The 27,744-nt window shown below is 35.7% G+C and overlaps 3 protein-coding genes and 2 pseudogenes across 3 annotated transcripts in view; 4 read left to right on the top strand and 1 right to left on the bottom strand.

Annotated features, from left to right (window-relative positions):
• Nucleotides 1-9,613, top strand: part of LOC143606500 (11S globulin seed storage protein 2-like) — a 36,539-nt gene extending 26,926 nt beyond the window's left edge. The window contains exon 5 of the mRNA XM_077082258.1: nt 9,571-9,613. The gene's annotated coding sequence lies outside the window, so the exon portion shown is untranslated. The remainder of the gene's footprint in view (nt 1-9,570) is intronic.
• Nucleotides 3,662-5,371, top strand: LOC143606543 (epoxide hydrolase 1-like; annotated as a pseudogene).
• A 3,846-nt stretch (nt 9,614-13,459) lies between the features above and the next one.
• On the top strand, nt 13,460-15,770 carry LOC143606521 (epoxide hydrolase 2-like). The gene is made up of 3 exons (XM_077082273.1): nt 13,460-14,171; nt 14,616-14,863; nt 15,467-15,770. The coding sequence occupies exons 1-3, from the start codon at nt 13,695-13,697 to the stop codon at nt 15,711-15,713; spliced, it is 972 nt and encodes a 323-aa protein (XP_076938388.1). The 5' UTR covers nt 13,460-13,694; the 3' UTR covers nt 15,714-15,770.
• Nucleotides 15,771-16,557: 787 nt separating this feature from the next.
• LOC143605939 (secreted RxLR effector protein 161 pseudogene) lies at nt 16,558-17,310 on the bottom strand (annotated as a pseudogene).
• A 7,734-nt stretch (nt 17,311-25,044) lies between these two features.
• LOC143606511 (epoxide hydrolase 1-like) lies at nt 25,045-26,625 on the top strand. The gene is made up of 3 exons (XM_077082267.1): nt 25,045-25,746; nt 25,840-26,087; nt 26,373-26,625. The coding sequence occupies exons 1-3, from the start codon at nt 25,237-25,239 to the stop codon at nt 26,617-26,619; spliced, it is 1,005 nt and encodes a 334-aa protein (XP_076938382.1). The 5' UTR covers nt 25,045-25,236; the 3' UTR covers nt 26,620-26,625.
• Nucleotides 26,626-27,744: the final 1,119 nt, after the last annotated feature.

Below are 27,744 nucleotides of genomic sequence, written 5' to 3' on the forward strand. Positions count from 1 at the left end.
GGGGTTTATTTAAACCCACTTTCGAATTCAAATTTGAAGAAACACATCGAAAAACCGTATTGCAAGACGTTGAAAAAGAACGTCGATTCGCAACAAACGCAAATGGATAGTGAAGGCGGAATATTACATACCAAATTGATCGAGTTCAAGATCGTATGGCGAAGTTTGTGATTCAAGAAGCTTTGCCGTTTAGCCACTTCGACAACCCTCGCTTAACCGCCATGATTCGAGATACGCTTCAACCACAATACACTCACGTAAGTCGTCATACTCTGAAACGTTATTGTTTAAAATTGTGGAAGAAGGCCAAAGAGGTACTAATTGCATATTTTGAAAATATAAATACGGGAATAAACTTAACTAGTGATGTTTGGTCGGCTCCACATGGTCTACCCGAATCTTATCTTTGTGTCACCGCTCATTGGGTAGACCCGTCATCGTGGGAAATGATGAAACGCACCATTGCTTTCGAACTCTTTGAGTATCCACATACGGGAGATAATTTGTTTGAAATTTTAGATTATGTTATAAAAACTTATAAACTAGAAAATAAAATATTTTCAATGGCATTTGATAACGCGTCGAATAATACATCGGCGGTTGATAAATTAAAATTAAAATATACGGCGATTTGCAATGGTGTATTTTTTCACTCAAGGTGTGTTGCACATATCATTAATTTAATCGTGCAAGACGGACTTGCTTCGGATGAGGTTACATCGGTTATAAACGATTTTAGACTTATGATACATGAAGTTTTTAAGAAAAGTAAAAAAAGACAAATGGAATATAGAAAATTTTGTAAAGATACGGGAAGAAAAGCTTTGGGAGCTAATTGGGATGTAGCTTATCGATGGAATTCCACTTGCATAATGTTTCAAAGTGCTTTGGAACAAAGAGAAACTTTACAAATGTTTCATTCTAGTCTTGCCGAGAATGATTTGGCAATCCCCTTTTCAAATGAGAAATGGGAAATTATCAATGACTTATCGACTTTTCTTGAAGTTTTTAAAACATCAACTACGAAACTATCGGGAACGTATTATCCGACAAGTCCCTTGGTTCTTTCGGAGTTATTTTTAATGGTTAACAATCTTAAAGAATTTGAAAATAAAAGTCCAATGTTTTCAAACATCATATTACCAATGAAGTTTAAATTAAAAAAATACTTTCTTGAATTGCCACCAGTTTTTACTTGCGCCGCCGCTTTAAACCCAATGTTAAATGTTACGGGGGTTGAATGTGTGATAGACGAAATTTTTTCAGCCTTAGATATGCATGAAGTTGACCCAAACTTTTCAACAGAGGCAAAAAATTATTTTAACTTGAATTTTAAATTTATGTATGACTTTTATTTAAATAAATATGGGTCAAACATACACATGCCTATGCCGGGGGGTCTTCATCAAGTTCAAGTGCTACTAGAGTACGAGATCCCATGATTAGCCTTATGAACACCGTTCGCAACGTAACGGCTAAAAAACAAAGGGGTAACACCCCTTCAAGCGAACTAGGAAGGTATAGTGCAAATGATTACTCTACCGGTTTATCCGAAGAGGAATATCACACTTTTTATGTTTTGGCTTGGTGGAAGGTAAAGGAAACCGAGTTTCCGATTCTTGCCACCATGGCCCGTGATTTACTAACCGTCTAAGCTTCTACGGTAGCTTCGGAATCCACTTTTTCTCTTAGTGGCAGGGTAATATCGGTGAGAAGAACAAGATTAAATTCGGAGTCGGTGAAGATGTGCATTTGCTTAAAGGATCACTTGGGCTCAATCGATCGTATTCAACACGTAACCACTCTCGAAGATGAAACACCACTTGATGTTCGAGTGCACGACGAACAAGAAGGCATTTCTACAAGTAATTCCGAGGAAGAAGTCGCCGCTCAATAATTACGACGAACAAGAAGGCTTTTCTAGAAATAATATGTCACAACTTTATATTATAAGTTTAATGTTTTGTTAGTTTGTTTTTGAAGATTTTAAAACATTTAACCTTTTTTTTTTAACTTCTTAAAGTAAATAAAATGAATTTTATGTTAATTGTTTTTTTTATTTTTCATGTTATACAAATACGAATCGTAGTTTAGAATCCAAATCGCAAACGAAAAACGAAAAAAAAAAAAAAATTTTTACACTGTAACAGGTTGGAACCGGTTACAGTACAGGAACCGGTTTAGGAACCGGTAAGAACCGGTTAGATTGGTTAGGGGTCCGAGGGTGGGAGAACCGGTTCGGTTCCCTAACAGGTTCGAGCCTGGAACCGGTTTAAAATGGGGTTTTGAATATAGGAACCAGTTAGGAACCGGTTCCGGTTCCTAGTCCCAAACCGTTTTGAACATCTCTAGGGTTGTGTGGTGCTCTTTCCCTTTTTGATCAATAGTTTTGTACGTTGAAATTTGGTGTTCATCTTGTATGTATTGGTGTATCTTGGAGGCTAGTTGCTTACGAGTCTCTTCTTTTTTAATTAAAGTTGGTCGTTCTAAAAAGAAAAAGAAAACTAATTAATATTAAAACTTGAGCTGAATTACGTGAATAAATAGTTCAAATTTTATATTAAAAAGTAAGAAGATGGAGGAGATCCAACAAAATAATTAACATTTAAAAAATATCAATCAACAAGAATGCAACGAGTGTTTTTTTCTGTATCAAATTTTCAATATGATGATACACATTGCATCCTTTGGCATTGTTTAAACAAATGTTTTTGAAGAAAAACGCGTGATGCGTGTAATTTTACTTCAACCCAAAAAATTTTAATTGATAGGTTCATCAATAATTGATAACACATGTCCTTGCATGTAATGGAAATTATTAAAATTTAAAAGTATAAAAAACCAAAACGAATATTTCTATAATCTTATAAAAAGGTTTTTATTTTCATGATGTTTTCTTAATAAATCCCCGAATGTTAAAAAAAATGATCCTAACTCCATTTGTAGCACAAGTCACTCTTGCACATGCATGTTTTTATCAACCAAATTTTCCACGTTACGCTTTAATTTTATTCAAAACAAAGTCGTTTGTCTAACATAATATTATTCAAAAACCTAATTAAACTATTTAGCTAGAGTAAGTAAGTATCGTATCACGAAAAGCATGTGGTTAATATTACACTTTTTGTTTGTTTGTTTACCCTAATGTTAATCTAAGTGGACAAACGATGTCAAGCGATTTTTGTAATGTGCTTGTGAAACAATTGCATAAACGAATTACTTTTTAGTTTTGAAACAGTTGGAAAGAAAAGCAATCACCGCAGGTTCTGGTTTAGCAAACAATGAGTTCAACTAAGATGATCTTAGATAAGAAATCATATAGCTAGACATGATTCTGTTTAAATTGTTCAACCCAGTTCATTTACGTAAACAACCCATAATCAAATTCCAATTAAAAGAAATTGAGAAACGATGATTTGAGTAAAATCAAACAGAGAAAACTGATTAAATTAATCAAATTGACATTTGAATCAAAAAAGATTCCTTTTTCTTTTTAATTTCCTTTTGTCATGTGGGTTGTGTTGTTTGGTTGCACGTCCCAATATTTCTATAAACCAATGCTACCTTTGTCTTCTTTCATGGTACTATGTGGAGGCATAATCTTTATTCAAGTAATGCATAAAACCTGAGGTGGATCACACGGAGCAAAATGATCAAATTTTTTACCCAGAAACAAGAAGATGGAGGGGATACAACACAAGACCATACAAGTCAATGAGCTAAACATGCACGTAGCCGAAAAGGGTGAAGGTCCAATAGTCTTGTTCATTCATGGATTCCCTGAGCTCTGGTACTCTTGGCGCCACCAGATTGTGTATCTGGCGGACCATGGTTACCGAGCAGTTGCACCAGACCTTCGCGGGTATGTCCAGACTACTGGTGCACCGGTCAACGACCACACCAAGTTCACCATTCCTCATGCGGTGGGCGACCTGATTGGGCTACTTGATGTCATCACAAACGAAGATAAAAAGGTTTTTGTTGTGGGTCATGACTGGGGTGCGCTTGTTGCTTGGTACTTGTGTATGTTTCGGCCTGATAGAGTCAAGGCTTTGGTTAACCATAGCGTAGTGTTTCTTCCCTAGAACCAAATGGAGAACTGGCTCAGTTTCTAAGACTCGAGTATGGAGATAATCACTACATGACCAGATTTTAGGTATCAATTATTATTTTTATTGTTGTCCATATGATTTGTTGAGTAAGTAAACTTTGGTTTCTTGTGACTATTGGTAAGTGTTTATAAATGTAGAAACCGGGTGACATTGAATCTGAGTTTGCTCAAATGAGTTATCAAACTTTTATGATAAAGTTCTTGACAGTACGAGATCCTGGACCACTTCTTTTCCCCAAAGGTAAAGGATTTTTACATTCGCCACCAGGTGTCCCTGTGACCTTACCACATTGGTTGTCAGAAGAAGACATTGAATACTATGCTAGCCAACATGAGAAAGCTGGTGGACTTACCGATGGAATCAACTATTACCGAGCACTTCATTTGTAAGTAACAAATTAAATGCAAGTTTAGGGTTTCGTAGGGGCTGAAGAACTCAGAATCGTGTTGGAAATAATCATATTGAAATATTATGGGGTACTTTGAAAGTTCAATCTGATCATTCAAAGAGTAGTACAAGAACCTACCTGCATAATCGGTTATGAATATATCTACCAAAACAAAATCACCCAGTGTTTAACAGTTATAATTGTCCATAATTGGATAGTTATATTTGTGGGAATATCATGAGTTGAGCCTCTATCAACCATAAATAACTCAATTGCAATTGATGATCAAGTTACAACCAATGCTCGGTTACAACTACACCAAGTTACTACTCATCAATAATAACTTCCCAATTGTTGATCAAAATTGCCACTTATGATCAAAATATCGACTTACTATTAATAATCGTTCCTACTAAAGGTCAACTCCATGAAATTTTATCAGACCCCAACAATGGTGTTGCCCTCTGGCTAAGGGGGTGCTGCTTGAAATAAGTGTACTTCAAAGTTCACGCCTTCTAACTCAAGTCAATATTTATTCTTGAGCCTATCCCGGCTGTAACGTTAATATCATGCACCGATACTAGAATTGGGCATTATGTGTTTGATTTTGATTACATGACCGCAGGATCCGGGAACTGACTTCAGCATTGAGGGTGCTAAAGTTATGGTCCCGACAAAATTTGTGGCTGGAGAGATGGACGCTGTCTATAATATGCCGGGTGTCAAGGACTACATAATTAACGGCGGTTTTAAGAAGGATGTTCCATTATTGGAAGAAGTTGTGGTGATGAAAGGTGGAGCCCACTTCATCAACCAAGAGAAGGCTGATGAAATCAACAAACACATAATCGACTTTATACAAAAGTTCTAATTTCGGTTTCAAATGTTTATGCTTAAAAAGCGCAATTTTATAGTTATGATATCATCCATTTTGTCAAAACTAAGTGACTTGCGTTTCTTGAGTTCTTTGGGTGTTTTAAGTCGTTAACTACGTTTTTTAAGATCTTCGCGTTACTTTGTGTTTGGAATATTGTTTGTTACATAAACAAGTTTTCAAATTAGAGTTTTTAAATATCATAATTGATGACCATAGGAACAATATAGAATTTGGAATTAAACATGTTGATAGAGATCATATCAACATTATTAGGATATATTATGATTTACATTGTTCTTATCTTAAATCTTAAATCTTAGATATATATAAATAAAAGCTTTCTAAATTCTTTTAAGTCACCGGATTGTTTTATTCTTAAATGAAAGTTTCTCATGCATTTGACCCGAATTAATGCGTATGTGTCTCACGAAATCCAGATAGCCCTTAAACGGGTTATGATAGCTCATTATATTAAAAATTAACTTATCAAATATTTGATATGAAATAAAATAGAGATATACTAAAAATTAATATCAATTTTTTAAAAAGATAATATTTATAATTAAAAAACAAATTTATAGTAAAAATAATAAATAAGCGGATCATGGGTTTCACTAAACCCAGATAGCTTTTAAATCGGTATAACATCTCATTTATTTATGAAATCATTTTATCATCTAATCCTAAGTATATTATTAATTTCCTTACAATAAACAAAATTAAAATTCAAAAAATATATAAATATTATAAATAAATAATATAAATCAACATATGAGAATGTAAATAAATTACAATACGTGTTGTGTGTAAAATAAAAGGAAAACGAAAAAAGGAAAAGAAAAGAAAAGAAAAACTATAAAACTTATAAGAATCTTAATCTTAAATGTATATAAACGAAACATTTAAAAGTTCTGTGGTTGCTTCTTACATTTTCTCAAGCCACCAAATTGTTTTATTTGTAAATGAAGATTTCTCATGCATTTTACCTGAATTCACGGGTATGTGACTCACAAATCCAAATAACCTTAAACGGGTTATAACATCTTATTATATTAAAAATTAATCTCACCAAATATTTGATATGAAAATCCTATAAAATAGGGATATACTAAAATTAATATCCAATTTTTTAAGAAAAAGATATTAATTATATTAAGAAACGATTTTGTAGTAAAAAAAATAATCGTGTCATCGGTCTCAACAAACTCATATCTTTTAAATGAGTTATAAAATCTCATTTATTTGTGAAACCCTTTCATCATCAAACCTTAAGTAAATTATTAACTTTCTTACAATAAATAAAATTAACATCCAAAAAATATATAAATATTAGACACGAATATTAAACACAACTCCCGTAATACGAGAGATAAAAACTAGTATAATATATTTTGAAGCAACTAATTAAATACTTACTCTCAAATGTTTCAAGGGCTTGTTAACTATATATTGTCATCCAAATTAGAATGCTAAAAGCAAATGCAACCGTTGAAGTTACGTTTATAAACTTACACAATTAAGTCAAATGAAGAAAACCAAACGCGCTCGAACTCGGGACTTCTATAATATTGACTTTTGACGTCTTCCTGTAGAATAATGAAAACCCTGTAAGGTGTAGTGTATTATTGATCAACTATATATAGGGTTACAAGTAGATAAATACAAGGAAACATAATCAAATACAATCTTCTAATTACAGTAACGCTATAATACTAAAACTCTAATAATATATTCTTCTACAATATTCTCTAACATTTCCCTGCAGTCAGAGCGGTAGGAAATCGGACGCTCAGACTGGAGCGCTAAACTTGTGTAGATACATGATCGGCTGTCACGTAGAGCAGGAAATCGATCGGTTATAGGATCTAAGAAGATCACTGGTGGCATGACCGTGGTCAGGCGGCTAAGTATGATGACATGAGCTTCGACTGCGATGGTAGGAGCTATGATTGAGCCGACCGAAGCAACGACTTGACGGCAAAGAAAAAAAATTATATATTCCGAAGAATAAATTAAAAAAGAAAATAAAAAAAAAAATTTTTTTCCAAAGAAAAAACTAAAACTAAATAAAATATAAATAAAAATTTTCAATTGGTAAAACCAAAAATAAAACACAAAACTTCAAGTTAAATAACAATCGATAGATTGAAGATGAGGGTTGGAACTCTTTTTTTTTTCAAATCAAATTACGTAAAAAGAGGAAGGCAAGAATTGCCATACCAAAACAAAGAAAATAGACAGAAAAAAATCAAAGAAATATTAAAATAAAACTAAGAGTAGACCGTAGTTGACCCAAAAAAATATAATAAAAAAAATTAAGTTTTTGATCATGAAATCTAAGAGTAAACCGTAGAAAACTAAGAACTACGGTAACTGTTCTTGCTCGGAATTGAATGGGAAGAAAACCGGTGGCAGCGGTGTCGTTTACTATGGCCCGTAGGCGCGTAAATCTGAGATAGAACACCAACTAGAAAGTAATATATTATATATGTACAAAAGTCCCCAGGCCAGGACAAGAACAAGAAGAAGAAAAAGAAACAGGCCAGAACCCTAAGGCTCTGATACCATGTAGAATAATGAAAACCCCGTAAGGTGTAATGTATTATTGATCAACTATATATAGGGTTACAAGTAGATAAATACAAGGAAACATAATCAAATACAATCTCCTAATTACAGTAACGCTATAATACTAAAACTCTAATAATATAGTCTTCTACAATATTCTCTAACACTTCCAACATCAAAGTGCACATCCAAGAGACCATCTTCTGAGTTATTAACATGAGAAAATAAGTAGCACAAATAATGGGTCACTTTTTATATTAAAATTAATACAAATAATAACAATACTTTCGTTATTAACATGAGAAAATAAGTAGTACAAATACCGTAATACAAAATAAAAATAAACAATGAAAAACATAACAAACATGTTAAATGATTCAACTCAATAACTTCATATGATAAAGTCTTTAACTTTTTATTTAGCAACATATTTTTGTAATCTCCCTGGCAAAAACTTAAAAATAAAATTTTTAATTTTTATCACAACAGCAACAACTAGTAGTCTCTTTGACTGCAAGAATGAACAAAATAAAAGTTGACAGTTGTAGCTGAGGAACGTGTTCAACACGCTTCCCTTAAAACAGTTTCGGCGCCTCCACATAAGCCAGCGCGTCTGTCCCCCAGGGTACAACAGCCGAAGCAGTTTGTACTGCCAGAGATGTCCACGCGCCCGAGGTTACATCAGGTAAATTTAGTGTTAGAACTTGTGGAAAACATAAAAGGAATGAAAGGTAGAAATTGAATAAAGAAACTCATCTTTATGGGTTCTTCACATATGGGTGTTCAAAACTTTCTTCTTACCTAGAACTCTTCATGTATGCATATATTTTTTTCTTGTATTTTCAAGCTACTACTTTTTTTAGCATTCTAAAAATGAGACACATAGCCACTATGTATAAGAGTTATGGATAATGAAAAATGTCTCTTAATTTGAAATTCAATTAGGGACATAAAATCTAATAAAAACCAATCAAATTCATAAAGAGCTTTACTCAAGAGTTTTTCACCGTATGAAGAATTAAATAAGAATTCAATATTAATATAAATTCTAATAAATCAAACAAGTGACATAAAAAATTTAATATTAATAATTTAATAAATTTTCATTCACATTATTCAATTTTTCCAACATTATATATGTGGTTCTTAATTCCCATTTAATTTCTTAATTACATGGTTGACTTGCTGTACATAATGTGTTACTGTCGTCACAATGGTCAACCAACAGCCACACCATTTGTATGTGCTCAGTGGTGATACTCAGATTGAGACCGTGTCGAATTAAGGTGAATCCGTGTTTGACCAGAAAGTGAGCACGTGTGACATTGTTGTACGTAGTTCCACAGTTTTTCGTGTTAACAGCTCGAGCTGGTGAAAATGGGTTCGAGTGGGTGCGTTCAAGACCAACAAATCTCCAATGAAAAGCCCGATAGCAGGGTACACGTCAGTGTTCCTAGCCATGCCTCTTGATGTGATCACTAACGCGTACCAAATGTCGCCTAAGCAGGCCCAAAACTTGAAAACCAACAGGGAGACCGAGAGCATAATGTTTTCTCCACAAACTAAGAACTAAATAGCCAAAGGTCTTAGAATGCGTATCAGAATAAAAAAAATGTATGAATAAGGTCGCTAGTTTCAACATTCATATCTTGTCTTTACTTTCTATTAATGTGTCAACTTCTAAATAAATCTAGCTAGTTGACTTAGGTTGTGTCACATTTAAATTAATTCTGTTTTCTGTTAAAGCGACAGAGCTAATCAACATAAATAATTAAAGAAAATGTCAAAACTTCATTCATCAATAACTAAAAAATTAATATCATCAATAATTAATAAACAATTGTCTTCACTACGATCACTTTCCATTGAGTGTTAGTGGTTCCTACCATTGTGATCCAACTAATCAAAACTAAAGCAATACTAATTATTATTATATATATTAAATATGAAGTTTCTCTTCACACAGAGTTTTACTGTTTCTTTGATTTTGTGCATGGGTTGTATATCCTGCAAATGTTGTTGTACCCTTTCTATTCATTCCAGGCTACTCCGCGTGTTCATAACTTTACATTCCAGGCGACGCCGCCGTCGATGAAGCCTAAATACAGTTGCTTCTTCGTCTTCATCCTCCTGGTAACTGATGTGGGTTTCGAAAATATGACGCTGGTGTGGTGCCACTTTTTTATACAATTACCCTTTTGTTCACAAGGTGTTTTTGTTGTTTCGTTTTGTTCCATTGCTGCCATTTAGTGGTTTGAATTGCAATTTGTATGCTACTCCTATTATCTTAAGGCGGTGTATGCTTGCCACTTGCTTGGGAATGATGAATTGAATTGATGCTATTATATTGCGTTAACATGTGCCTTATTATAAGATTGATGTTCTTATATTGAGTTAACATGCTATTATATTTGTAATCTTGCTTTAGTAGCATATGATGATGATGATGTTATTTGGTGAGAAGCAATGTTGTAGCTAGAAGCCCACCAGTAAGAAAATGCAGTTATGTACACTTGGTTCACTTTAGATGTTCAAAAAGTTACATACACTTGGTTCACTTTAGATGTTAAAAAACTGTTCAATTAACCACTTAGATAAGTTATCTAAGATAACTCGAACTGAGCTTTCATTTTGTACCGTTGATTTATTTGAATTCATTAGTGCTATTATGATGATTTGAAACCGAACTTTGAATTACTTTTCTCATTTTTCAAAGCCACGATGATCATTGAAAACATTGGATTGACTCTCGATTACCAAGATCATCCGAGCTTCGCAACGCGGGGGGTCGCAATACTAGTATATATTAAAAGACAACATAGTTAATAAAAAACGAGCTTTGTTGGTTGTATTTTCTGCTTTTTTGGTTGTAATTGACGTTTAAATAGTTGTACATGATGCTACTAAAGTTGTTCGCCTTCAGCATGTTACACGTGGTCTGCCACATATCCTTTCCGGCACGGCACACGTATGCAGGCAAACACGTGTATATTATTATTTTCAGGAATTGAAAGGTTTCTCTCTCTATCTTCCATCTCTTCCGATCTCTTTTGATGTCGTCGTTGCCGGCTTCCGTTTTGGAAGCCTAGGTGGCGGAACAAAGATGGTTTTTTTTACTGCCTTTGGGTTCCATTTTAGACCCTAACTGACGGCGTTAGTGGTCTCGGGTAAGCGGTTGATTGGGATGGTCATTGGTGTCCTTAGTTTCGCCCTTTTTTCTTCGATTGTTTGTTGATATTTAGAAGATAGACATTTGTAAGGTTTATGAACTTGCTGTCGATTTGCTTTGCACGGTTACGGACACGATTTTGGTGGTCACGCACCTTCAAATATTCTCTTTTGGATTTGCAGGTAATGGAAAGCAACTTTCTTGAATCAAAATAATAAGATGGTTAGTGTTTGTAGTTTTATATGGCCTTTTGTTTTGAGTTATGTTAAACAAGCAAACTGTCAGTGAGTACCTTATCAAGATTTATGTGTTTTTTTTTTGCTACAAGCAGCAGTAACCACCATGGACCAAACCCAAGTTATGTCTCAAATGTCAAGAAAGATAGCTAGAAAGAAACACCCAGATTGGATTATTCTCATTGTAGTGGCGGTTTTTCGGTGTTTATGGTTTCAATGATGTTCATGATTGTGATCGGATTCGTTGTTATAAAGGCTATGTTGACGAACTTGGCTTCATCTAAAGTTGTCGACTCATTTTTCTTTGTGCTATGATGATACAAATATCGCGGATTTGCATCAATGGGTTTTAAGGTTATGATGATTGTCGGAGGTCTGAACCTCTTCAGATAGATTGATTGTTTTTATATCTTTGATGCGATGCTTTGGATACGAGTTGAAATGATGAGACTGTATTCATTTTTGTGGCGGTTTTTGGATGTTTATGTGGTTTGAAACCGATCTAAGCACATTTGATGTCGGTTCGTTGCTGCTCCATTCTTATGAGCTTTATTTCTTTGTATTATATGGAAGCTTGGTTGTACTTTAGTGGTTATTATTAGTCTGCTATTGTTTGTACATTTTGTTTCGCTATGAAGCTCCGTTATTTGGAATGGTAACATGTGTTGCAACCGTAACGGAGATCTTCGCCTTTCTTTTTCACCGTTGAACATCGAATTACTTTCATTTTTCAGTGCTATGATGTTCCCAATCGAGAAAGCGGTGATGATCAAAATGTTCCTAATCGAGAAAGCGGTGATGATCAAAATTGAGAAGATTCGATCTGACTTTTGGGTCTCGATAGAGTCTATGGTTTCACAACCCCCGCGTCGAAATACTAGTTATATATATTAATTTTCAACTTTCTTGAGCATTAAGGGTTGTACCCTTAGCTTAAGGAGTTGTACCCTTACTTCACATATATAAAACACAAATCTTTTAGTTTTTCTTTTCCTATTATTCACATTTCAGTTTAATATTTGCGGGTAAACACGCCACAACGGACGTGCGTGATTGAACGTTTTACATTTAATTTTCGTTAGGTTTAACAGTCTTGATGCAAAGCACGAGTCTACTCCTGTCAAAACACAGCTTGAATAAAACGATTTAACATTACTTTTTCATGATTCTACGCCCCCACCGCAACACGAGAGGCTTGATACTAGTTTATATTAAAATAGAAGAAAAGTGTGCTTAATTCAACATAACATGATATTAGAAGATCGAGGGCGAGAACTATGTTAGAAGTTAGCGACAACAAAAAAGTATTAATTAATGACATATACGCAATCAAGAAACACACAATCTTTGATTATTAGATTTAGTGAATCACATCGTCACACTTCACGACACGAGAGTCTAGTTATTATTATTATTATTATTATTATTATTATTATTATTATTATTATTTTGTTGTATATTATATTTTTTGTTGTACCTTTCATAACTATAATTATATTTTTATTTATTTTAACTGTTTTATATAAAAAAGAGTAGCAATGAGGGGGCGGTTTTCACGTCCTGTTGTATATGTAGAACTATGGTCCACATTTTTTTTATCTTGTATAGAAAATATATTGAAATGAGGTAGCTTCTGACATGATCTACGACCTCACCACATGACCTAATTGAAGTAACTTAAAAACTAAAAACCTAAAATTCTAATACCAAACTTTACCGAGTGACTATCAAACTAAAATTCATCTATTTTTAGAAGGCAATTTTTTGTATTCTTTCGACTCAAACCCAGGATTTATGGGAATTCATCTATTTGAATATTTATTCACCAAAATACTTGGCTCCAACCCATAATCTTAACGGTCGACCCTAGAATTCTTGGTCATTGCATTTTACCTTTGTACTACAGACAACACGTTTGATGGTTGGATTTCTGATTTTGATTTTTTGTCGACTTATGGCATTTGTATTTTTATTTCCATTTTCATTTTAACTTGAAAACTAAAACGCGAAAGTTCGTGCTAAGATGTTTAATATTTAATTGCTTATTTGCGTGACTAAGTTGAGTACGTCTTGATTATAATTTGGGTTTTCAATTTAATGTGATTTAAAGTTGTTTGAAACTTGTAACATCATTGGATCCTTTTTGAACCTTGTTAGGTAATAAATAATTAATAGGATATAGTGGATAAGCTAACCTGGCTGGGAGCACCACTAGATTTGCTAACATAAAAAAACGTGCGTTATTCTATCGCTTTACATATTATTGATTGATAGATTTACGTGTAAGCATTCACTCAAGCACCATATAAAGCCTGACCTGAATCACGGTATACTCAAACACAAAATGGAGGGCATACAACACAAGTTCATACATGTCAATGGGCTAAACATGCACGTAGCCGAAAAGGGTCAAGGTCCATTAGTCTTGTTCCTTCACGGATTCCCCGAGCTCTGGTACTCCTGGCGCCACCAAATTGTGTATTTCGCGGACCATGGTTACCGAGCCGTGGCACCAGACCTTCGCGGCTATGGTCAGACTACGGGTGCACCGGTTAACGACCACACCAAGTTCACCATTCCTCATGTGGCGGGTGACCTGATTGGGCTACTTGATGCCATCACAAAAGAAGGTGAAAAGGTTTATGTTGTGGGTCATGATTGGGGCGCGATTATTGCTTGGCACTTGTGCATGTTTCGGCCCGATAGAGTCAAAGCTTTGGTTAACCTCAGTGTGGTGTTTTTCCCTTGGAACCCAAAGGGAGACCTGGCCGAGTTGCTAAGACGCGAGTATGGAGATGATTACTACGTGTGCAGATTTCAGGTATCAATAACTTGGTTATTATTTTGCTACATTTTAACATTCCCCTTATATTTTGGTGAACAACATTTTATATAACGGTAGCTCAACTCGAGAAAGATTATAAATTTATAATGGAAAATGATAGTTATAAAGCTAAACGAGTAATAAATATTATAAAAAGTGAATAAGTTCCTAATAATCCAACCATGGATATATAGAGTAATGACTAACAAAGGAAATTAAATAATAAACCAGATAACAGTAGTAGGAGTGGTGATGGTGATGGTGGTGGTGGTGGTGGTGGTGGTTGTGGTTGTGGTTGTGGTAGTAGCAGAAGAAAAAGAAACTCTTTTAACGTTATGTGTTGTTCAATCTTTAAAGTTTGGTTCTTGTGATTAATGTTGTGTACTTATGTTTGTAGAAAGTTTGGTTCTTGTGATTAATGTTGTGTATTTATGTTTGTAGAAACCGGGTGATATTGAAAGTGAGATAGCAGAAATCAAAATGAGTTATGAGACTTTAATGAAAAAGTTCTTGACATTACGAGATCCAGGACCACTTTATCTCCCTAAAGGTAAAGGATTTCTATATTCACCGCTTCCAGAAACCTTACCACCTTGGTTGTCAGAAGAAGATATTGAATACTTTGCTAGCCAACACAAAAAGGCGGGTGGAATTACCGGTGGACTCAACTATTACCGAGCTTTTCATTTGTAAGTAATAATACAAATTATATGTAAAGTTGGGGATTATGGGTCTGGTTAACTCTTTGAATCGTGACGGTTACGAATTAAAAGAGTTTGATAGTATTTCAAAACTTTAATCTCTGATGTTACTTTCTATCAAATAAATCATAAAGTAATTTTGTTATGAAAATATGTACTAAAAGTAGATGAAATACATAGGGGACGCACCATCAGGAAGCTTAACTTGATATTTCGTAGCAGTTATGACTAGCGACAGTTGATAGTTTCATATATAGGATGGCCATGAGTAAAATCTCTATCAATAGTAATTCAACTACTAATGATACCAAGTTACCACCTATGCTTAGTTATCACTACTCCAAGTTACTTCTCACTAACAATAACTTTTTCCCTTTAAGCATCTGAGCCTACTAATGTATGAAATTATAATAATAGATTTAATAGTGTATACTCCGCACTTTCTAATTCATGTCCATATTTATTCTTATTTCCCTTTGGTTTAAGTAAACCTCGACCACCCAAAATGTGTTGATAACACTAAAATCACAAACATGTATGTACGTGTAAAGGAAATGATCCTTATATTTGGTTTTGGTTACATGATGGCAGGAGCTGGGAACATACTTCAGCATGGAGAGGTGCAAAGGTTACGGTGCCAACAAAATTTGTCACTGGAGAGCTGGATCTTGCCTATTATATGCTCGATACCCCGAACTACATCAAGAGTGGTGAGTTTAAGAAGGATGTTCCATTGTTGGAAGAAGTTGTAGTGATGGAAGGTGCAGCCCACTTTATCAATCAAGAGAAGCCTGATGAGATCAGCAAGCACATAATTGATTTTATACAAAAATTCTAATTTTTGTTTTCAAAATGTGTATGCCTATGAAATAAAGTTTGGTGTTAAGGATATCTTCCATTTGGTAAAAATAAATAAATGACTTATGTTTCTTTAGATTTGTCCTTTGTTTTGTATTTCTTTCCTGATAATTATGGGGCTACTTAATCTTTGAGTTTATGATACATTATATGGAGTGTATTCAATAACTAAAATTTCAAGACACATAACAGGGTTAGAAAAATGACCCTACTTGTGTACAGAAATTTGAGGATGGACGAAAACACCTCAATGAATCGGATCATACGACAAAACATCATAGGAGCGTTGTTTGCCCCAACCCTCAATCCCAATTGTATAACCGCATCGCTCTGATTTCGAATTCAAGACCTTTTTCTAATTTTTAGTAGTATTTAATTATTCCATTTAATTGTAAAATAATGTAAATTATAGAATGTATATGTTTTTTTTAGTTTTGAATTAGGAGATTTTGATAATTTCCCCAAATTTAGAATTATAATATAAGAAAGCTGTAAGATGGTATCACAATATGCTCTCGCAATTTTCTGGTGCCTCTATTAATAAAACAAAGCAGCTATAAATAACTGAAATAAAGAAACAATCTCCAAACGTTCACCACTAACTAGACCATGATCTCTTACAAACCAGGACAATCATGTGGACTCTATCAAACCCTAACTCAAAAGTAAATAACTGAAAATAACTTGACTAACATGCGGACTAGCATTCTGACTCAAGCATCACGTGGGCTAAGCCCATTATTCTACCGGACTAAATAAGACACATAAACTACTAAGTCCATTACAAATCCTTTCCTAAACTGAAGGTGGGCTCACACTTCAGTTTACACATCAATCTCACGAACCCCCAGCAGCTTTCTCATTTTCTCAATTACTTCAAGTTTGACTGGCTTTGTCATTATGTTGGCAATTTGATTCGAAGTGGAACAAAACTTCAGCTGCACTTTTCCTTCATTCACCAAGTCCCTCAGGTAGTGAAATCGCACATCAATGTGCTTAGTTTGTCTATGCATCACAGGATTTTTCGACAGCTTGATAGTAGAACTATTATCACATTGTATGTCAATAGTGTCAATAGATGTGCCACTTAACTCTTACAGCAACCCCTTTAACCACATACAATGACAAACACATATAGTAGCAGCCACATATTCTGCTTCTGTTGATGAGAGGGTGACAATGTCTTGCTTCTTGGAGCTCCAACATATGGCTGCACGACTCATGATACAAGCATAACCAGAAGTGCATCTTCTGTCCTCAACATCTCTTGCATAATCACTCGTGAACACATACAATCCACCCCCCTTCGAGCCATCATAATACAACCCAAAATTATAAGTTTCTTTCAAGTACCTTAGAATTCTCTTCGCTACCAACAGATGTTCTTCATGAGGGTCGAACATAAACCTGGAACTAAAGCTCACTAAATACATTAAATCGGGCCTTGTAACAGTGAGATACATTAAACTTCCCACCAAGCTTTTATACTCCATCTCATTTACTTTTCTTCCCACTCCTGCCTTGGTGACATCAGTTCTAGGCACAATAGGATTCTTTACTCCATTACTTTCCCACATGTGGAATCGTTAGAGTACATCCTTGCCATAATTCTTTTGACACACACTTATGCCATCTTTCCCTTGATTCACTTCAACTCCAAGAAAATACTTCATTTTTCCCAAATCTGTCATTTCAAATTCCTGCATCATGGAGTTTTTAAATTCTTCACACAGTCTTTCATTACTTCCAGCATAAATTAGATCATCAACATAGAGGCTGACAATCACTACATCTTCCGCTAGCTTCTTGATGAATAAGGTATGGTCGTAATAGCTTTTAACAAAACCTAGCTACCTTCAGAAAATAACCTTCAATCCGATTGAATCAAGCCCGGGGCACTTGTTTCAAGTCGTACAATGCCTTTTTCAGTTTGCATACTTTGTACTCTTCACCTTTCTTGATAAACCCCTGTGGTTGTGCAACGAACACAGTTTCTTTTAGATCTCCATTTAAAAATGCACACTTTACATCCAATTGATAGATGATCCATTTTCTTTTGGCCGCCATGGCTAAAATACTTCTAACCGTATCCCAACGTGCAACCGGAGCATAAATCTCGTCATAATCTATGCCCTTTCTTTGAGCGTACCCCTTGACCACTAATCTAGCTTTATATTTATCTACCTCTCCTTTCTCGTTCAACTTTGTTTTGTATAGCCACTTGACACCAATTGGTTTTGCACCTTCAGGAAGTTCAACAAGCTCCCATGTATTATTTTTCATAATTGACTGGATCTCATTTTCCATTGCATCAACCCACTTCTTTTCTTTAACAGCCTCTTCAAAAGTTGAAGGATCATTAACTGTACTGAACATGGTAAAATCAGCTTCATCTTCAAAAAATCCTTCCCCACTTACATAATCTGACATCCAACTTGGAGTCTTCACATTTCTTCTGGACGATTCTGCCCTTTCTCTTTGAGGTGTATTTCTTTCATGATGAGTGTTGTGTTAAGGGTCATTTAAGGGATTTGAGACTTCCCCTACACCATTTGTAGCTTCAGAGTTACTTTCTTGACCAACATTAGAATTAGGATCCAATGTATGACTAGTCACATCACTTTGAGATTCCCCAACTTCTCTCTCTTCATCATCTAACACATCATTTTCAGGAATAGACAATTCCCTTTGACTAGTCACTTCATTATCCCATTCCCAACACTCATTTTCAACAAACTTCACATTTTTACTTATAATCAGTTTCTTTTGAATGGGGTCATACATTCTGTATGCTTTAGATTCCTTACTAATCCCTAAGAAGACACACTTTATGCTTTTGTTATCTAACTTAGTTCTTAGTTGGGATGGAATTAATACATACCCAATGCACCCAAATATACGAACATGCTCTACACTAGGTTTATTTCCTGATCATCTTTCTTCAGGAACCCTGTTTATAACAAAAGTTGTTGCACATCTGTTCAATATGTGGCAGCCATCGTCTTTTCTATCAACAAACAACTCACCATGTCCATCAAGGTTCTATTACGACGCTCTGCCACTCCATTCTGTTGTGGAGTGTAGGCAGTCGTAAGTTGTCTCTTGATCCCATGTGTTTCACAAAAATCATTGAATAATTTTGATGTGAATTCCGCCCACGATCACTTCTTAAACACTTTATGTTTAACCCGGTTTCTTTCTCAACCATGACCTTGAATCTTTTAAAATATTCCAAACTTTCACTTTTCTTTTCAAGGAAACAAACCCAGCCTTTTCGTGATAAATCATCAATGAGAACCATTACGTACCTTTTCCCACTTGGGGATGTTGGGTTTATGGGTCCACACAGATCCGTGTGGATGAGTTCTAGCTTGTTAGTTTCCCTCCATAAGCTCCTCTTTGGAATATTCTCTCTTATTTGTTTTCCCAGATTACACACTTTACAAGGCTTACTTGATTCTGCTTCTTTGGGTAACCTTCTACCATGTGATTGAAATGCATTGTTCTCAAACTTTTGTGGTTTACATGGCCCAACCGTCGGTGCCACAACTGGTCTTGACATTCCTTTTAAGTCTTAAAACATCGGGCTTCTACTGGCTTCATGGGTGCTCTTATAAGGAACATCCTATTTTTTGTCATTCTTGATGTGACTATCAGCCCTCTTTTTGGGTGATATATTTTGCACTCTCCTTGTTTTATCACCACAGTTACATTCTTCTCCTGCAGCTGCCCTATGCTGATGAGACTTGAAGTGAGTTCGGGAACGTAATACACTTTTGTAATTACTTAAGTTATGCCATTGACCTCCAACCTTACATCGCCTATCCCCTTTACCAACAATCGAAGATCATTCCCAAGCTTCACGGTGTGTGAAAAGCTTTCATCAAGATTCACAAACCAATCTTTAATTCCAGTCATGTGATTGGAACATGCGGAATCAAGAAACCAAATTCATGTTGGTTGTCCTTCATGTATCACAGCGTGTGTCATTAACAATAGATCATCCCCTTCATCAAACTCGGTGTAGTTGACTGACTTGTCTCCTTGGTTACGCTCATATGCAAAATGGCCCAACTGGTGGCAACGATAGCAATCGATGAGTGACTTGTCAAAGTCTGGTCTTGATCTCCCGCGACCATGTCCTCGACCTCGATTAAAAGAGCCCCTTCCACGTCCCCGTCCACCCGATGAATCAAGCTCGGCTTTCAACACTTGATCATTAGAGGGTTTTCGAGATAGCTTCTGTTCATGGACAAGGAGGGAGCTTTGTAGTTCATCTACTGAAAGATCATCAATGTCTTTCGACTCTTCGATGGAGCACACCACAAAATTGTAATTCTCAGTAAGAGATCTGAGAATTTTCTCCACTATCTTCACATCGGGCATGTCTTCACCGAAATTCCGCATGTCATTAGCAACCGTCATGACACGACCAAAGTAATCGGTGATTCCTTCTCCTTCCCTCATTTCAAGGGTCTCAAATTCCCTGCGCAACCTCTGAAGTTGCGCCCTTTTTACCCTGGAATTACCTTGGTATTTTCCCTTCATGGCGTCCAATATCTATTTCGACGTCTCCTTCTTGGTCATTGTTTTCAGAATCTGCTTGTCAATTGATTGAAACAAGTAGTTCTTGGCTTTCAAATCTTTTAGTCGCATCGCCTTGAGGCTGGTTCGCTAAGCGGCGGTGATTTGTTCTCCTTCACCAGGTTTTGTGAACCCAGGTTCAATCACCGACCAGTACTCCTTCGATCTCAGCAACGTCTTCATTACCATACTCCAATGATCATAGTCCCCGTCGAACTTCGGTACGCTAGGGGCTTGAAATCCTGCTCTTTCTTCAGCCATGGAAACAAATGCTCTTGTCTCTCAATTCTCTCCCAGTATTACGCTCTGATACCACTTGTAAGATGGTATCACAATATGCTCTCGCAATTTTCTGGTGCCTAATTTTGACGTTATTTTACTAATCTCGTGAAAATAACGTTAAAAGTGACGGACGGTTAATCAGGCATCATGTAGTGGCGTTGATAGCCGAAAGACAAGGGTACATGCACCGATCAGCCGGTGTCCCGATGATTGAGTGCTATGTGCCTTATGTCCAAGGCTTGATGCAAAACTACTATCGAGCCGGGGGTCTCACCGGAAGCAGCCTCTCTATCCTTATGGGGTAGAGGTAAGGCTGTCTACATCTTACCCTCCTCAGACCCTACTATAACTTTGCTATTGGTGGGATATACTGAGTACGATGATGATGATGATGATGATGATGATGATGATGATGATGATGATGAATTTTCTGGTGCCTCTATTAATAAAACACAACAGCTATAAATAGCTGAAACAAAGAAACAGACTCTAAACGTTCACCACTAACTAGACCATGATCTCCTACAAACCAGGACAATCATGTGGACTCTATCAAACCCTAACTTAAAAGTAAATAACTGAAATAACTTGACTAACATGCGGACTAGCATTCTGACTCAAACATCACGTGGGCTAAGCCCATTATTCTACTCGACTAAATAAGACACATAAACTACTAAGCCCATTACAAAAGCAACCCAAATCATTTTATAAATATGAGTTTATTGATTTAAATCCTTGTAAATCTAACATAAAAGTGGAATTTTACTGTTAAAAAATACTTTTTTTTTATTTGAGCTTCCAATCTATGTAGGATCAACGTTGTTAATTAGCATCCTCAATGCGAGAAATAGATCCAACTACTAAACTACAAGTGTACTGTGAAATATTAAATACAAACTAACTTTTAGCCATTGTGAGTAATAGATTTAAAAACCTGATTTACATAAACTTCATATACTGGTGTATTATCTGAACTAAATATCTGGAACCGGGCCTGGTTCTACCTGATCTGTGGGTATGGGCTAGGTTTTTATTTGTCCCCATAACCGTACACGGACCCGTAAACGACTCGTACCCACTAGAACGGTTCCACCTACCCGACCCCGCCAAAATCCGATAAAAACCCGGAAAAACCGGTCAAAAGCCCGACCATACCCGAAACCGGTTCATACCTCACCCGATTCTTAACTTATGTTAACCAAAACCCTGAACTGGTTCACCCATCTCTAACCGGCAACGATAATAGGTTTCCCTTTATAGAGTAACCTGGCCCATTAAACCGATCCCTTCCAAATCTGTTATAACCGGTGTATGGAACAATTGCAAGAATTGAGGGGCTCTTTTCTGACCATAATGTACCATTAAATTTGGTGATGAAATGTAAGATTGGTAATGGGAAAAAACACATTGTTTTGGTTGGATATGTGGACAGAAGACACACCACTTTGCTGGAAATTCCCAGCATTATTCACCATTGAAAGACAATATAAGTGATGCATATGGGATAAAGTCGTAAAACTGATTTACTTGAATATAATATTGAATACTAGAAAACTATATGAGTGTTGTATTTATTAACTTATATGAAGAAGGAAAAATTGTTTCAAGCACCGACAGCACGTTATTAAACCGAATATTCCGGTATCAAATTTGGTTTATTTTATGTTGCTTGCATTATTAATCACTCCGGTTGTAGATCAGTATTAATATTGTGGGTTTGTGTATTTCATTTAAAAGACCCGAAGTAGCAAAGCCTTGGGTAAAAACAGTACATGAGGCAAGAATAATTCAGCGACTCATAGGCAGTGGCTCAACCAAGGGAACCCACCGGAGCCGTAGAGAAAGTGCTACACCCCTTCCTATCTGATAGAAAAATGATCCCATGATCATGGACTAATCTTACCTGGAATCGCAAATCCCAAATTTGTCTATGGTTCATCCATAAACGGATGGAGCTGGTCATGGGCGAGAGAACTGACTAACTGAGCACATCCATGGAGTTACAAGAGTTGTGGGATATGTTGGAGGTACTCCCGAAAATGGTATTGGGATCGGGTATGGATAACTAGGCTTAGAGTCTAAACAGAAGTGGTGAATTTGCTTTAGAATCTTGCAGGCTAGCATTTCAAAAAGAAAGTGTGACATACTCCGGTTTTGTTGTGGATTGGAATGTATGGGTGTCGTTAAAAGTCAATTTATTTGTTTGGAAGGCAGAGATGGGAATGATTGCTACTATGGACGTTCCTTGCATAAGGAGTGCCTTGAAGAGACGAAATGGTGCCCATTATGTGAGGATGCCTTAGGGTCAGTCAACCATATCATAATTTCACGCTATGTCGCCTTGGATCTATGGCATTTTATTAGTGTTTGGTGTGGGATCCCACCAATCTATGCATTTAGGTAACTTTTTGAAGATCAACTCAACCGAAAAAAAAAAGTGTAATCCAATCAATTGTTCACATAGCATGTTGGTGCATATAGAAGGTGAGGAATGAATGCATTTTCAGCAGAAAACAATACCCGGGCAATAGGCTCAAAGAAGACATTACGGTGACTCTCATTCCTTTGGGTAAAGAATTAATAGGGGGAAGATAGTATGGCTCAATTGGGTGGCGTGGTGCTCTTTCTCTTTTTGAATAGTTTTGTTGAAATTTTGGTGTTCATCTTTGGATGCATTTTGGTGCATCTTGGATGCTAGTTACTTACGAGTCTCTTGTTATTTAAATAAAGTTGGCCGGTCAAAAAAAAAAAGAAAACTAATTAATATTAAAACTTGAGCTGAATCAGGTGAATAAATAGTTCAAATTTTATATTAAAAAGTAAGAAGATGGAGGAGATAAAACAAAATAGTTAACATTTAAAAAATATCAATCAACAAGAATGCAACAAGTGTTTTTTTGTTGTATCAGATTTTCAATATGACGCGACACACTGCATCCTTTGGCATTGTTTTTTAAAGCAAAACACGTGGTGCGTGTAATTTCAATTCGACCCAAGAAATGTTAATTAATTTGAATTTATAGTTTTAGTTCGTCAATAATTTATGACACATGTCCTTCCATGTAATGTAAATTATTAAAATTCAAAAGTATAAATAACCAAATGAATATTTCTATAATCTTATAAATAAGTTTTATTTTCATGATGTTTACTTAATAAATTGCCCCGAATGTTAAAAAAAACTAGTGTTTTACCTGACGCGTTGCGTCGGGGCAATAGTAAACCCAAGAGTTGTCGGTCACAAGTGTTCAGGCGGTCAGTCAACGCGAATTCGGTTGGTTCCGGTTGCATGTGTTATTGTACAAGAACTAAAACCAAAATAAAAAATTTTGAGGTGGACCAATGGGGTGGCATCAGTCGGAAAACTTGGGCTTTGGTGAACCCGATCGTTATTGATCACGGGCATGAAAGCAAATGAGTCTACACAAATTAGGTTGGTTTATGTCACATTCGTGACAATACTAGAACTAAAACAAAATAACTCAGCATTTTGTCGATTTTCGTTACGTTTGTTACAATTCTAGTACTAAAAGAAAACGTGTTGAGTCTACTCGAATTCAGTCAGTTTCCATCATGTTAGTTACAGTATCGAAACTAAAACAAAACAAAACTTACATTCGATAGGTTTTCGTTACGTTTGTTACGGACCAAAACTAAAACAGACCAAGACTAATACGGCGCCGCAATATTGCCCAATCGGGACTTTGCGGCACCAAACTTCTTGTTTGCATTATATAATAATGATCCTAACTCCATTTGCAGCGCAAGTCACTCATGCACATGCATGCTATTATCAACCAAGTCTCCCGCATTACGCTTTAATTTTATTCAAAACAAAGCCGTTTGTCTACTGTTATATTTACCTAGTCTTTAGGAGTTTTTATTTCTGGTTTGTCATCTATCTTATTTAAGAGATCGTTTAGATCTCAAGTATTGTACGCTATGAATCATTATTCAATAATCAAAGTGAACCTTTTGATTACTCTCGTTTTAGTCATTCAAAAAGCTAATTAAACTATAAAGCTACATTAAGCAGAGTATCATATCCACAAAAAACATGTGGTCAGTATTACACTTTTTGTTTAATTGCTTATTCTAATATCAATCTAAGTGGACGAACGATGTCAAGCAATCTTTGAAAAGTGCTTGTGCAACAATTGCATAAACGATTTACTTTTTAGTCTTAAAACAGTTGGAAAGAAAAGCAATCACCGCAGGTTATGGTTTAGAAAACAACCAGTTCAACTAAGATGATATTAGATAGGAAATTCATATAGACATGACTTTGTTTCAACTGTTCAACCCAGCTCAATTAAGTAACCAACCCATAATCAAATTATTTCAAATGAAAAGAGACCGAGAAACAATGATTTGAGTAAAACCAAAATTTCAAACAGAGAAAATTGATTAAATTAGTTGAATAGACAATTGAATCCAAAAAGGCTCCTTTTTCTTTTTTAGTTTCCTTTTGCCATGTGGGTGGTGTTGTTTAGAATTAGAGTGCATAGTTGGTTGCACCTCCCATATTTCTATAAACCAATGCTACCTTTGTCTTCTTTCATGGTACTATGACGTGGAGGCATAATCTTTACTCAAGTAATGCATAAAACCTGAGGTGACTCACATGGAGCAAAATGTTCAATTTTTTTTTACCCAGAAACAAGAAGATGGAGGGGATACAACACAAGATCATACAAGTCAATGAGCTAAACATGCACGTAGCCGAAAAGGGTGAAGGTCCAATAGTCTTGTTCATTCATGGATTCCCCGAGCTTTGGTACTCTTGGCGCCACCAGATTGTGTATCTGGCGGACCATGGTTACCGAGCAGTGGCACCAGACCTTCGCAGCTATGGTCAGACTATGGGTGCACCTATCAATGACCACACCAAGTTCACCATTCCTCATGTGGTGGGCGACCTGATTGGGCTACTTGATGCAATCACAAACGAAGATGAAAAGGTTTTTGTTGTGGGTCATGACTGGGGTGCGATTATTGCTTGGTACTTGTGTATGTTTCGGCCCGATAGAGTCAAGGCTTTGGTTAACCTTAGCGTAGTGTTTCTTCCCTGGAACCCAAATGGAGACCTGGCTCAGTTGCTAAGACTCGAGTACGGAGATGATCACTACATGACCAGATTTCAGGTATCATTTATTATTGTTGTTGTTGTTCATATGATTTGGTGAATAAGTAAACTTTGGTTTCTTGTGACTATTGATGTGTGTTTATAAATGTAGAAACCGGGTGACATTGAATCTGAGATTGCTAATATGAGTTATCAAACATTCATGAAAAAGTTCTTGACATTACGAGATCTGGGACCACTTTTTTTACCTAAAGGTAAAGGATTTTTACATTCTCCACCTGGCGTCCCGGTGACCTTACCACCTTGGTTGTCAGAAGAAGACATCGAATACTATGCTAGCCAACATGAGAAAGCTGGTGGACTTGCCGGTGGAATCAACTATTACCGAGCTCTTCATTTGTAAGTAACAAATTAAATGCATGTTTAGGGATTCGTAGGGGCTGAATAACTCTAGGAATCGTGTTGGACATTGTCATACTGAAATATTACAGGGTACTTAAAAAAGTTCAATCTGATAGTTAAGTAATGACCTAGCGTGTACTTCATAGTTCACACCTCTTAACTCGAGTCAATATTTATTCTTATTTTATTTTGGTTTTAAGCTTATCCTGGCTATATATAACATTAAAATCACCAACACTAGAACTGGGCATTATGTATTTGATTTTGATTACATAACCGCAGGAGCTGGGAACTAACTTCACTATTGAGGGGTGCTAAAGTTATGGTGCCAACAAAATTTGTGGCTGGAGACATGGACGTTGCCTATAATATGCCGGGTGTCAAGGACTACATAAACAGTGGCGGTTTCAAGAAGGATGTTCCATTATTGGAAGAAGTTGTGGTGATGGAAGGTGTAGCCCACTTCATTAACCAAGAGAGGGCTGATGAGATCAACAAACACATAATCGACTTTATACAAAAGTTCTAATTTCGGTTTCAAAATGCTTAATAAATTATGAAGTTTTCTGTTATGATATCATCCATTTGGTCAAAAGTAAGTGACTTGTGTTTCTTGAGATCTTAATTTGGGTTTTCTAAGATTTGGTTGTTGTTAACTCATTAGCTACGTTTGCCCTTGACTCATTCATTGTGGATGCGTTCGGTTTACGATATTGTTTGTTACATAAACAAGTTTCAAATTAGAGTTTTTGAATATTATGTTTGATGACCATAGGAACAACATAGAATTTGGAACTAAATATGTTGATAGATCATATAAACATTGTTAGGTTAGATTATGATTTGTGTGGTTCTTATATAATATATTTTGTAGCAACTAAATGCTTCAAGGGCTTGTTAATTATTATCATCCAAATTTAGAATGCTAGAAGCAAATGCAACTGTTAAAGTTGCGTTTATAAACTTACACAATTAAGTCAAATGCAGACAACCAAACGCGCTTGAACTCAGGACTTCCATATTGACTTTTGACGTCTTACAACAACGAAGTGCACATCCAAGAGACCAGTAATGCACACCTTCATGGGGTTCCTGCCCATCTGTATGTTCGACCACATTAAAATAATGGTATAAATGTTAGCTTTGAGAATCAGCAGTATAATGTTTCCCACCAAGTATAGCATCGCCTTCTAGAAGTGTCATAATACTACTAATATGACTGATCAAATACAGGATCTTGAAAATCATATCCTCTGTTGATCCTTTTTGCCTTATTTCTCCATCTACCTAAGGAGTAAAACATTAACTTATATGCATCTATTTATAAATATAAATTGTAAAAGCAGTACTACAAGTTAATAAAATGTTGTGCCTTTAACCACAATTCCAAGCTATGAGGATCCGGCACCCTTGATAATGACAACTGCATCGTAGGGTGAATCCACTCAATTTTAAAACAAAATTCTCATTAAACAACCCAAATTAAACAATCAAGTTATAATAAAACAACCCAATTATAAAGAACTAGTTCTAATTAAACAACCGAATTCATTTTTTAAATACATATTAGTAACATATTGTGCCAAGTTCTCCAAAGAATGGATCAAAAATATATTGAATGTGGTCAGCTTAGTTTAAACAACACAAGCAAAAT

This window comes from Bidens hawaiensis, unplaced genomic scaffold (assembly GCF_021521415.1).
Source record: "Bidens hawaiensis isolate Kalapana, Puna unplaced genomic scaffold, B.hawaiensis_p1.1 tig00002123_1, whole genome shotgun sequence".
Classification (NCBI taxonomy): Eukaryota; Viridiplantae; Streptophyta; class Magnoliopsida; order Asterales; family Asteraceae; genus Bidens; species Bidens hawaiensis.